This window comes from Pongo pygmaeus, chromosome 1 (assembly GCF_028885625.2).
Source record: "Pongo pygmaeus isolate AG05252 chromosome 1, NHGRI_mPonPyg2-v2.0_pri, whole genome shotgun sequence".
Lineage (NCBI taxonomy): Eukaryota > Metazoa > Chordata > Mammalia > Primates > Hominidae > Pongo > Pongo pygmaeus.
This window is the reverse complement of record NC_072373.2, coordinates 70,356,329-70,368,878: the sequence shown is the minus strand read 5'-3', so window position 1 is coordinate 70,368,878 and position 12,550 is coordinate 70,356,329. Positions and strand designations below refer to the sequence as shown.

General features: G+C 40.0%; 1 protein-coding gene across 5 annotated transcripts in view; it reads left to right on the top strand.

Moving 5' to 3' along the window:
- Window positions 1-12,550, top strand: part of AXDND1 (axonemal dynein light chain domain containing 1) — a 198,229-nt gene that overhangs the window by 168,492 nt on the left and 17,187 nt on the right. For all 5 annotated transcript variants that reach the window (XM_054456929.2, XM_054457015.2, XM_054457100.1 and 2 more), the window contains 4 exons: window positions 249-362; window positions 3,215-3,319; window positions 8,709-8,791; window positions 9,625-9,848. In XM_054456929.2, the coding sequence (XP_054312904.1) occupies window positions 249-362; window positions 3,215-3,319; window positions 8,709-8,791; window positions 9,625-9,848 (526 nt within the window). The remainder of the gene's footprint in view (window positions 1-248; window positions 363-3,214; window positions 3,320-8,708; window positions 8,792-9,624; window positions 9,849-12,550) is intronic.

Genomic DNA, 12,550 nt, shown 5'->3' with positions numbered 1-12,550 from the left:
CCTCTTTTACCCAGTCCACTACCTGGTCTAAATTAGGTGCTCCTACTATGTGAATGTATGCATTCATTGTATTTTCTTGTCCATGAAATTATAAGTTTCTTAAGGACAGGGACTATTCTTATCAACCTTTGTATCCTTGTCACTAGCACAGTACCCAGCTGCAGGATTAGTGCTCATTAAATATTTTGAACAAATAATTGCTAATATTTATATACACCATTTAATCATAATATTGGTTCATCTCACAGGAGGCTGTAAAAGAATTCATTGAGCCTGAAATAGACGAGTCTTTTAAAGAAGATGAAGAAGAAAGTAAGGAGGATAGGAAACTTCAGGAGGAAAATAAAGAGAGAACAGAAGAAGTAAGATTATTTGGTATTTGTTTTTCCTCATACATACATACGTACATACATATATATATATATTTTAGAGACAGGGTCTTGCTCTGTCACCCAGGTTGGAGTGCTGTGGTATCATCATAGCTCACTGTAACCTCGAACTCTGGGGCTCAAATGATCCTCCTGCCTCAGCCTCTTGAGTAGCTAGGACTACAGGCATGCACCACCATGTCTAGCTAATTAAAAAAAATTTTTTTATAGAGATGGGATCTTGCTATGCCCAGGCTGGTCTTGAACTGGTCTCAAGCGATCCTCTTACCTCAGCCTCCTAAAGTGCTGGGATTACAGATATGAGCCACCATGCCTGGACCCTTTATATGTATATATATATATAGTGGGGGGAAAATTATAGACACACACAGACAGTGGAGAATAGAAGTAGGTGGTCTGAGTGAACTCCAGTTTCCTTCTTTTCCTCATATAGATTTAGCCAAACCTGCAGAAATATTTATCTTTGTCACTTTATTTTCAGAGGAAGGGATGTTCCTTTTCCCTTCGAAATCCAGCCATTTCCCATTAGCCTCATTTATACCTATATTCCTATTAACTACACAATCTATCTCTCACTCTGGTGCTATTTTTTTAGCCCTTCATTGCCACATTTTTCAGACAACACTTTAAAACTCCGTATTTCCACTTCTTCAGCTCCCATTCTGAGCTGCCTTTTGCCCTCCTCCCAGGCCCATCACCAGACCTCTCCTCCCTTTACCCTGTCTCGACCCCTGCAGGGGCATTTGTAGTAATAAAAACCCTTCCTGGGACATTTGTAATAATACTAATAATACAACGATTACCAAAGATTGAGTGCCTATCATGAGTGATATACTTTGCACATATTATCTCTTACCTATGCAACACAACTTCAAGGTTTATATTATTGCCCCATTTTGCAGATAAGAAAACTGAAACTCAGAGAGGTTGACTGACTTACTCAAAATCACATAGCTGTAAGTGGCAGAACCAATATTCAAACCCAGTTAAGTCTGGCACAAGACCCCTTGCTAATTCTTAGATTGACTACTACTGCTTTTGGCTTCCTAGAACTCATGATTGCCTAACACTGTCTACAATGTCTTGATTTACTTCTCTGATATGTTTCTTCTCTGTATATAGTTTAAGTGTTGGCATGACTCCAGACTCTGAAATAGGTCTTTTACTCACTGCACAGGCAGGACAACAGAACAAAAATATTATATAACACCCAAGCCTATTTCAATCAGCATTTTCTGTTTTATTTCTGGTAAAGTGCTTGGTATATAGAAGGCACAGAATAAATGGAAATTGTCAGAGGTGTCTTAACCAGAGTGACTCCATCTTGAATAAAGTCCAGATAAAGCAAAACCTACTGGGTTACTTTCCCAGGTAATTGGACATTCTTAGTCACAAGATGTTTATGGTTGAGGAGACAAGTTAATGGAAAAAGGCATTCTCAGTTTAAAAATGGGTTTCACTTTAAAGATAATGGTACTGTTACAGGAAAGGGGTCACAATTCAGACCCCAGGAGAGGATTCTTGGATCTTGCACAAGAAAGAATTCAGAGCGAGTTTGCAGTCCAAAGTGAAAGCAAGTTTATTAAGAAAGTAAAGGAATGAAAGAACAGCTACTCCATAGACAGAGTAGCCTTAAGGGCTGCTGGTTGCCCATCTTGATGATATGCTGAACAAGGGGTGGATTATTCATGCCTGCCCTTTTTAGACCATATAGGGTAACTTCCTGACATTGCCATGGCATTTGTAAACTGTCATGGCGCTGATGGGAGTATAGCAGTGAGGACGACCAGAGGTCACTCTTGTGGCCATTGTGGTTTTGGTGGGTTTTGACCGGCTTCTTTACTGCAACCTGTTTTATCAGCAAGGTCTTTATGACCTGTATTTTGCGCTGACCTTTTGTCTCATCCTATGACTTAGAATGCCTTAACCATCTGGGGAAGCAGCCCGGTAGGTTTTAGCCTCATTGTACCCAGCTACTCTTTAAGATGGAGTTTTTCTGGTTCATATGTCTCTGACAGTATACTGCTGAAATCAACAGTTACACTAAAGAATAGTAATGCTAATAGCCTGTCACAAGCTGATCACCAGCCTTTATAATAAAGTACACTATTCTTAGCGTTAATATCCTATATAAGCAAACATTATGTTTATGTTAAGCGCATTTCTCCTCTTGCTTTCTGAGGATACCCAACTCTGTAATAGAGTAATTTCTAGTAAACTGCTTTTACTTTACTATACTCTGAGACTCACCCTGAATTTTATCCTGTGTGAGATCGAAGAACCTGCTCCTGGGGTCTGGGACAAGACCCCTTTTTTGGTAACAAAACCGTTACTACTACTACTGCTATTACTACTACCACGTGTAGACTTAGTTGAGACCCTTTCCTCTCTATTTTACAAGCACCTGTTCAGCCTTTAAATACCACTTTCTCTGTTAATAATTCCTGAAGTACCTAGGAAGAATGCATGACCCTTTTCTGGGTGCACACAGCCCTTAGAGCACACTTTTATGCTAACAGTAATCATGTTATACCATAATTATTCATTTTATTATCTATCTCTCCTATAGTACTGTCAGTTCCTGGAACCTGGAAGAAATCCTCTTTGTTTTTCCCATAGTTATATCCCCTTGTCCACATTCCCCATCCTACCAGTTTCTCACAGCGTTTGCTATGTGAAAGTCTTCAAAAATGCTTGTTGTATGATTAAAGGAAATGGAAAATGTAAGCTTCCAACATGGTGCCAGGAAACTTGCTACCGTGCCAGGAAACTTGCTGGGGTGCCACACCAGCTTGCTAACAGGTCCGCATGTTTCTGTGTTCTAGCAACCTTCAACATCTACAGAGAAGGAAAAACTCATTCGATTCATTGGAGAAGATGAAAATGTTCATTCCAAACCTCTATTTGAAACAGATGTGTTGTCTTCCTGGGTATGTATCTGAAACCCAACTAGGGAATTCAACACTATTTAACATTACATAAAAATGACATGGTGCTAACATAACTTTTAGCTACTCTAAGGGGACCAGGGATTCCTAAGTCATGTATTTTACAGATATTTTTCTTCCAACGTAATTCCTGGAAAACTCCTTTTTTCACCTTAACTTTACAAAAGCTTCTCATTCTCATCTTTAAACCTCTTTTTTTGTTTGACAGAGTTTTGCTCTGCCTCCCGGGTTCAAGTGATTCTCCTGTCTCAGTCTCTGGAGTAGCTGGGATTACAGGTTCCTGCCACCATGCCCGGCTAATTTTTGTACTTTTAGTAGGGACGGGGTTTCACCATGTTGGCCAGGCTGGTCTCGATCTCCTGAACTCAGGTGATCCACCCACCTCAGCCTCCCAAAGAGCTGGGACTGCAGACACGAGCCATTGTGCCTGGCCTAAACCCCATTTTAACATCAGTATTTCATCTCTTTCCTTAGTTTAACTATCTCTTGGTCAGTATTTGACTAATTGTTAAACATTCATTTAGTAGACTTTATTGAGAGCTATGATAATAAGCACATACCCCTAAGAACAATAACTGTGGGAAACTGGAAACTTAGAGACAGTAGCTGTGGACACTCAGCAAGAAAGCAGATTTAAAATGTCGCCACAGAAGTTTGGTTGTAGGACCATGGTAGACTTCAGTCAGCTCTAGATCAGTATCTTACTCTCCACAGAACACTGTGACTTTAAGAGTTTATAGATGGGCTTTATCCCACTAATTCCCTGAAGTGGTGGTAGTATTTTGTGTGTATGTTCATATTGTACATTTTCTTGGATTGGGGGATCAATAGATTTTGTCAAATTTCTCCATCCTAAAGTTAAGAACCATTTCATTATTAGGGGTGTGGGAGCCATAGGCTCTTGGCCCCATAAAAATTTGCTGAAAAATCACTGGTGTGAGGCAAATTGATGAATAGGAGAAAAGGCATATAAATTTGTTTAACATGTATACATAAGAGCCTTCAGAATGAAGATCCAGAAGCTCATATACCATCCTGAGGCCACAGTAAAGAATACAGACTGAGTATGGCTAGAAACAGGTTACCTTGGTGAATCAGGTTAGTGAAAAGACTGGTTGAGAGAGAGAGAAAAGGAAGAAGCTTGGCTGGCAAAGGTGGCCTTGTTATGTAGATGAAGTCTCCCTCAGAGAGAATAGTTAAAGATGTTTCTTTTCAGACTTTGAAAGGCATCAGACTCTCAATCTCTCCTGGGTCCTGGAAAGGCATAGAAAGGGGAAGGGGCAGTGACTGCTTTAATGGAGATTATCTACAGATGCAAATTTTTCCCACAAAAGACAGCTTTGCAAAGCTACTTTTGTTTCCTGGCCAGGCAGTGGCTATTTCAAAATATGTCAAATAAATATATTTGGGGGGTAATATATTTTAATTTCCTTCAGCACATTCTCCCAAAGTGGTGCCTTGGGAGACATCAGAGAACTTTCAACAAGTTTTAAAAATAATGCATCACTATGTTGGTCACTAAGACTGTGAGGCAAATATGTAAGAGGGAGCAGTGGGAATGGAATACAATGTCGTGAGATTTATTTATTTATTTATTTATTTATTTATTTATTTATTTAGAGAAAGAGTCTCGCGCTGTCATCTGGGCTGGAGTGCAATGGTGCAATCTCGGCTCACTGCAACCTCTGCCTCCCAAGTTCAAGCGATTCTCCTGCCTCCCAAGTACCTGGGATTACAGGTGCCCACCATCACGCCCGGCTAATTTTTTGTATTTTTAGTAGAGACGTGGTTTCATTATGTTGGTCAGGCTGGGCTTGAACTCCTGACCTCGTGATCCGCCTGCTTCAGCCTCCCAAAGTGCTGGGATTACAGGCATGAGCCACCACGCCTGGCCAAAATTTTTTAAAAAGGAGACAAAGACAACAGGTAGCAGCTTTTTATCTGCTAACCCACACCAGTCCCAGCTACAAGCCCTCCTGCCTCAGACTTGCTTCTCTAAAGTTAGAACTCTGGTGTGCCATCCAGGCTAGGCCCTGGAGCCAGGCAGGAAGCAGTCAGGAAACTAGGAGCCTGCAGCCTGGGACAAAACTGAGGAGTATCACATGTCTTTGATAGTGTGAGGTCCACTGCTCCCAGATACTGCCATTCTGTGTGATACTGGCAGTGCCATGTGGATAGCCCAGGTAAAGGGAACATGGACCAGTAAGTCCATCTCTAAGGTTTTGAAAAGTTGCTGCTGCTACTATAGATCACTAAAGACCAAACTGTCTAGGTTCTGATTAACCAAAAAGTCTGGAGAGAGGACTGAAATGCCATCTGGATGTACAATTACTTGCAAGTTCCTGGAAGCCAAGAAGAATCACATTCTTCCTGTGGAATGGTGGCTGGAGTACTGCACAAGTAGAACGGGATCATGTAACTTCCCAGTGGGTCCTTCCTGCCCATTGCACAGACACAATCAATTAGCTGGGACCACAGCATTGCAGTAAAGAAAGAGTTTAATTGACACGAAGCTGGCCACACCACGTAGGAGATGGAGTTACTTCTCAAATCAATCTTCTTGAAGGCTCAAAGGTTAGGCTTTTTCCAAGATAGTTTGGTAGGCAGGGGGCCAGGGTATGGGTGTTGCTTATTGGTTGGGTATGCAATCATGGGGTATGGAAAATGGTCCTCATGCACTGAGTCCATATTTTAAGATTTGATGCTGGAGCTTTGGTGTAACAGTCCTGTGGGGACCACAGGACTACTTGAGTTATGAATCAGAGTGGCACCATCCTGTTGTCAGAAGCTTAAAAAGACATCTCAAAATACCAACCTTAGGTTCTACAATAATGATGTTATTTACAGGCGTAATTAGGGAAGTTGCAAATCTTGTGACCTCTAGAATAATGCCTGAATTCAGGTCCCTCTCATACTCCTAACTTGGTGTCCTTTCATTAGTTTTACAAGGGTAGTTTAGTAGTTTAGTTTTGGGGAAGAGCTATTATCATTTAAACTTTGCCCATGCCCAGGAATGAGCCAAGTCAGCCAGCCTGTGAGACTCAAGCAAGATGGAGTCAGCCCCATCAGATTTATCTTACCATCATAATTTTGCAAAAGTGGCTTCGATCACCAGGTGCTCAAACAGAAGAGGCCTAATTGTGCTATTCTAGTAGGGGACGAGGTTGATTGATATTTGGGGATATTGGTACTCGGAGAATAGTCCCAAGCTGATAGGAGCACCCAGTCCAACTAGGGGTCCAGAACTGAATCCCGAGGAGCTGAGCCTGGAGTGGGATCTTCCCTGAGGCACGCCCAAGCCATAGAGATGCAACCCAAAGCCCATTAGTAGAGTCAAACCTCAGGAGGACCAAGCTAAAAAAGCTAAAGGCAGAATTGATGTCAGACGGAGACTAACTGGAAGCTACAGCACACAGGCACAAGCAAGGAGGGTCCAATGCAATTGATTACGAGAGCCGCATGGTCCATGTTTGTCGCTGTCATATAGTGAGTCAAATAGCATAAAAGCCAGAGGAAGGTTTGGAGTCTGAGAAGAAGGCCTGTGGCAGTAACTGTAATTAGCCTTGAGGCATCTGCATCGGTATATGGGTGATGCATGGGGGACTGCCATCTGGCACACATAGAGGATGCTAGCAGCCCCACAACCAGCATTTCAGACCATGGGAATGTCCAAAATGTCATTTCAGACCACGGTCTGAAGCTCTCCTATTGAAGGACTTGAAATGGACCACAAAACATTAATCTGTACTTGCTAGTATCAAAAGAAAGGGATGTTTTCCTAGCATATTGTAACTAAATTTATATCTATTGACAGAATGAGGAGAGAGTCAGAAGGCTCAAATGTATACAGGTAGTAGTGGACAATCCTGGTTTACCTTGGATTCCACTGATAGTTTTAGTTGTTTCATAGGGCTGTAAACCATGTGTGGAATTCCAGTTCTAGAAGCCTCTGCTCTGAAACCCTTTCTTTTAAAAGAACAAATAAGTTAGTAGTGTGTGCCATGCAGGCACAGCCACATCACATACCTTAGGTTCAGGGTGAAAAATGATAGTGTTTCCAAACATTTTATCATTTGGATAAAATTTCCAAACATTTTATCATTTCATACATAAAAATGATGTAGTTTCCAAACAAGTTACCCAAAAGAAGCAACAAAACAGAAAGAGAAAAATATGTGACAGAGAAAATAAGAGTCTAACATCTAGCATAAAAGTGAAGAAGTTGGCCAAGTGTGGTGGCCAGTGCCTATGATCTCAGCACCTGGGAGGCTGAGGCAGGAGGATCACTTGAGGCCAAGAGTTCAAGACCAGCCTGGGCAACATAGCAAGACCCAATCTCTACCTGAAAAAATTAAAAATTGGCTGGGCATGGTGGTGTGCACCTGTAGTCCCAGCCACTTGGGAGGCTGAGGTAGGAAGATTGCTTGAGCCTGGGAGGTCAAGGCTGCAGTGAGCTATGATTGTGCCAATCCAGTCTCTATAAAAGAAAAAGAATAAATAAATAAATAGTGAAGAGACTAACACAGTTTCTTTTCTCTTTTAGAAAAAGGTATAGTGGTATGATGGGATGTGTGAGTGAGGATGAGAGACTTAGATGCAGGCTTGCTTTAGCCCACTGGATCATGCTGTGATTGTGGCAGGCTGTCCACCCTCTTCTATCTCTCCTTCCGTCTATAATGTAGACTTTACCTTGTACTTGACACTGCTTGGGAGACATGGATAAATGAGACTTTAAAAGTACACTGTTCTGGGAAAATGTTAATGTTCAATTAAAAATATGCTTATAGCTCTTGTCCTCTAAATTTCCTCTCTCACCTTCCTCTTATATAGACTCAAAATAAAAGAGGTTATCTTTTTTCTATATTTTCTTTTCCTGGCAAGATCTACATCTTTAACTGATATTTATGAAGTCCCCTAAAGGAATTTAAAGACTTCATTGGATTTTGCAATGTTATATTCTTAGTGAAGTGAATTATTAGTAAGACAGATATACAAGTTAGCTTCCTTGATCTTTAACTTGACTTATAAAGAAACATGTTGACCCTTCTCTTTATTTTTTAAATCTTTTTTTATTTCTCTGTTTGTTTTTGTTGTTACTGTTTCCCCTGCTTCTTTACAATTCAAATCAAATTCTTATTCACCTGTAGCACGAATAATTTGGAAGCTTCTATGCTATTTGGCCACAGACAATCCCTATTTTTTTTTTTTTTTTTTTTTTTTTGGTATTAAGGGTATGCTTAACTGTCTATTAGATAGATATGGGTAGTAGACAAAGAATATTCTGGAAGGTTTGATCCAGAACATCCTGAAAAAGTAGAATACTAATTGTTGAGACTATCAGTTCATTCATATCTCATATTTCCTCTGTCAGAGAGAATCAGCTAAGCAAGGTACATTGGCCCAAAAATATCTTGAAGCAATGGCTGTAATTGAACATATGCAGGAGAAGTTACTGTAAGTATGAGTCAACACAATGGTAAGAGGATGAAAATGGCTGGCCAGAAGGTTTGAGAGAAATTCACATTTTTTGGCTTCTCTTTGGCTCTCCTGCTTTCTTTATCCTCATTAGGGGGATGTGTATCTCCACATGTTCTGCTAGAGGCAGTAAACTACACTGCCCTCGTGGGAACATCCATTCTTAACTACAGTGGAAAGATAGAGGAAGTCAAACTATTTGTGTGTGTTAGAGTGATCCAATTCAATGTTTGTTTCTAAGAGATGACTTAGGGAAATAGACGAAACTAGGAGAAACTATTGTGCTTGGGAAAGAATGTTACATAACTCAGAGTAGAAAGGGCGATATAGTTAAGATGGCTGGGGATGCCAGGAGAAGAGTGTAGCTGTGTAGACATATAACGTGCTGTAGTAGCTAAGAAGCACATCTCAAGCTGGTTTCTTTGATTGTAAAAATTTGGTTTTAGAGGTGCTAGAAAAGAAGTGACTGTTGAATTTAGTTTGTTGGATCACATCAATTAAGAGAAGCCAAAATTAACTCTTGAAAGGGAGTTCCCTGGCCATTGATGGAGAATTCCAGATACCCCAAATCAGATTTTACTAAGAAATGATAAATATATTCTTAAATAGCAGCCTGATTTCTGCTCTGACATTAGCATTCAGAGTCGCTCCTGGGTCCCCAGTTCTCAGTTAATCATTGATGCTGTTGCTTCCCTTATTTCTACCCTTCAGACACATTCATCTAATCTCACTGCCTCTTTAGAAAATGAGTTTCTAAATCAAAAATACTTTTTCAACCCTTTCTATTTTGCTGTGTTTCTCTTCCATATCAGGGAGGTTGAAAACAGAGCCAGACAGGCAGAGGAGAAGTTTGAAGATGCATATGAGAAACTTCATCATACCCTTATAAAAAATAAAGATCTAGAGGAATTAGTCATGACATCAAGAAAGGAGTCTGAAGAAGAGAAAGAAAATGAAGATGAAAGAGAAGTAAAAGAACAAGAAGAACAAGAAGAAGTCAGGTCAGCAGAAAATTCCTCAAAATCTCCAAAGAAAGGTAAGGATTGCTTCGTATTTTGCTTTATTTAGGTTGTATTTATGAAAGAAAATTTGACTGGGCCACAAATATTGTAGAAGAACATTAATATGTTTGGTGCTATTCTACTAGTTTATACTTCTCATAGGAACGTGCATATTTTAATCACATAACCATCTTATTCGGACAACTCACAAAAAGGAAAACCAAATGAATAACAATCGTGAATGAATAAAGTCACTCAGATACAATTTTTATTTACAAAACTGGCAAAGGTTTTTTTTTATTTTTTTATTATACTTTAAGTTCTGGGGAACATGTGTACAACGTGCAGGTTTGGTACATAGGTATACATGTGCCATGTTGGTGTGCTGCACCCATCAACTCATCATTTACATTAGGTATTTCTCCTAATGCTATCCCTCCCTCAGCCCCCCACCCCCTGACAGGCCCCGATGTGTGATGTTCCCCTCCCTGTGTCCATGTGTTCTCATTGTTCAACTCCCACTTGTGAGTGAGAACATGCGGTGTTTGGTTTTCTGTCCTTGTGATAGTTTGTTGATAATGATGGTTTCCAGCTTCATCTGTGTCCCTACAAAGGACATGAACTCATCCTTTTTTATGGCTGCATAGTATTCCATGGTGTATATGTGCCACATTTTCTTTATCCAGTCTATCATTGATGGACATTTGAGTTGGTTCCAAGTTTTTGCTATTGTGAATAGTGCCACAATAAACATACGTGTACATGTGTCTTTATAGTAGCATGATTTATCATCCTTTGGGTATATACCCAGTAATGGGATTGCTGGGTCAAATGGTAATTCTAGTTCTAGATCCTTGAGGAGTTGCCACACTGTCTTCCACAATGGTTGAACTAAACTACACTCCCACCAACAGTGTAAAAGCATTCCTATTTCTCCACATCCTCTCTAGCATCTGTTGTTTCCTGACTTTTTAATGATCACCATTCTAACTGGCGTGAGATGGCATCTCATTGTGGTTTTGATTTGCATTTCTCTGATGACCAGTGATAATGAGCATTTTTCATATGTCTGTTGGCTGCATAAATGTCTTCTTTTTAGAAGTGTCTGTTCATATCCTTTGCCCACTTTTTGATGGTGTTGTTTGTTTTTTTCTTGTAAATTTGTTGAAGTTCTTTGTAGATTCTGGATATTAACCCTTTGTCAGATGGATAGATTGCAAAAATTTTCTCCCAATCTGCGGGTTGTCTGTTCACTCTGCTGATAGTTTCTTTTGCTGTGTAGAAGCTCTTTAGTTTAATTAGATCCCATTTGTCTATTTTGGCTTTTGTTGCTATTGCTTTTGGTGTTTTAGTCATGAAGTCTTTGCCCATGCCTATGTCGTGAATGGTATTGCCTAGGTTTTCTTCTAGGGTTTTTATGGTTTTAGGTCTTACATTTAAGTCTTTAATCTATCTTGAGTTAATTTTTATATAAGGTGTAAGGAAGAGATCCAGTTTCAGCTTTCTGCATAAGTCTGGCTAGTTTTCCCAGCACCATTTATTAAATAGGGAATCCTTTCTCCATTGCTTTTGTCAGGTTTGTCAAAGATCAGATGGTTGTAGATGTGTGATGTTATTTCGGAGGCCTCTGTTCTGTTCCATTGGTCTATATATCTGTTTTTGTACCAGTACCATGCTGTTTTGGTTACTGTAGCCTTGTAGTACAGTTTGAAGTCAGGTAGCGTGATGCCTCCAGCTTTGTTCTTTTTGCTTAGGCTTGTCTTGGCTCTATGGGCTCTTTTTTGGTTCCATATGAAATTTAAAATAGGTTTTTCCGATTCTGTGAAGAAAGTCAGTGGCAACTTGGTGGGGATAGTGTTGAATCTATAAATTACCTTGGGCAGTATGGCCATTTTCACGATATTGATTCTTCCTATCCATGAGCATGGAATGTTCTTCCATTTGTTTGTGTCCTCTTTTATTTTGTTGAGCAGCGGTTTGTAGTTCTCCTTGAAGAGGTCCTTCACATCCCTTGTAAGTTGTATTCCTAGGTATTTTATTCTCTTTGTAGCAATTGTAAATGGGAGTTCATTCATGATTTGGCTGTTTGTCTGTTATTGGTGTATAGCATGGAATGCTTGTGATTTTTGTACATTGATTTTGATCCTGAGACTTTGCTGAAGTTGCTTATCAGCTTAAGGAGATTTTGGGCTGAGACGATGGGGTTTTCTAAATATACAATCATGTCATCTGCAAACAGAGGCAATTTGACTTCCTCTTTTCCAATGAATACCCTTTATTTCTTTCTCTTGCCTGATTGCCCTGGCCAGAACTTCCAACACTATGTTGAATAGGAGTGGTGAGAAAGGGCATCCTTGTCTTGCACTGGGAATGCTTCCAGTTTTTGCCCATCCTGTATGATATTGGCTGTGGGTTTGTCATAAATAGCTCTTATTATCTTGAGATACGTTCCATCATCACCTAGTTTATTGAGAGTTTTTAGCATGAAGGGCTGTTGTTGAAGGCCTTTTCTGCATCTGTTGAGATAATCATGTGGTTTTTGTCATTGGTTCTGTTTATGTGATGGATTACGTTTATTGATTTGCATATGCTGAACCAGCCTTGCATCCCAGGGATGAAGCCAACTTGATTGTGGTGGATAAGCTTTCTGATGTGCTGCTGGATTTGATTTGCCAGTATTTTATTGAGGATTTTCTCATCAATGTTCATTAGGGATATTGGTCAAAAATTCTCTTTT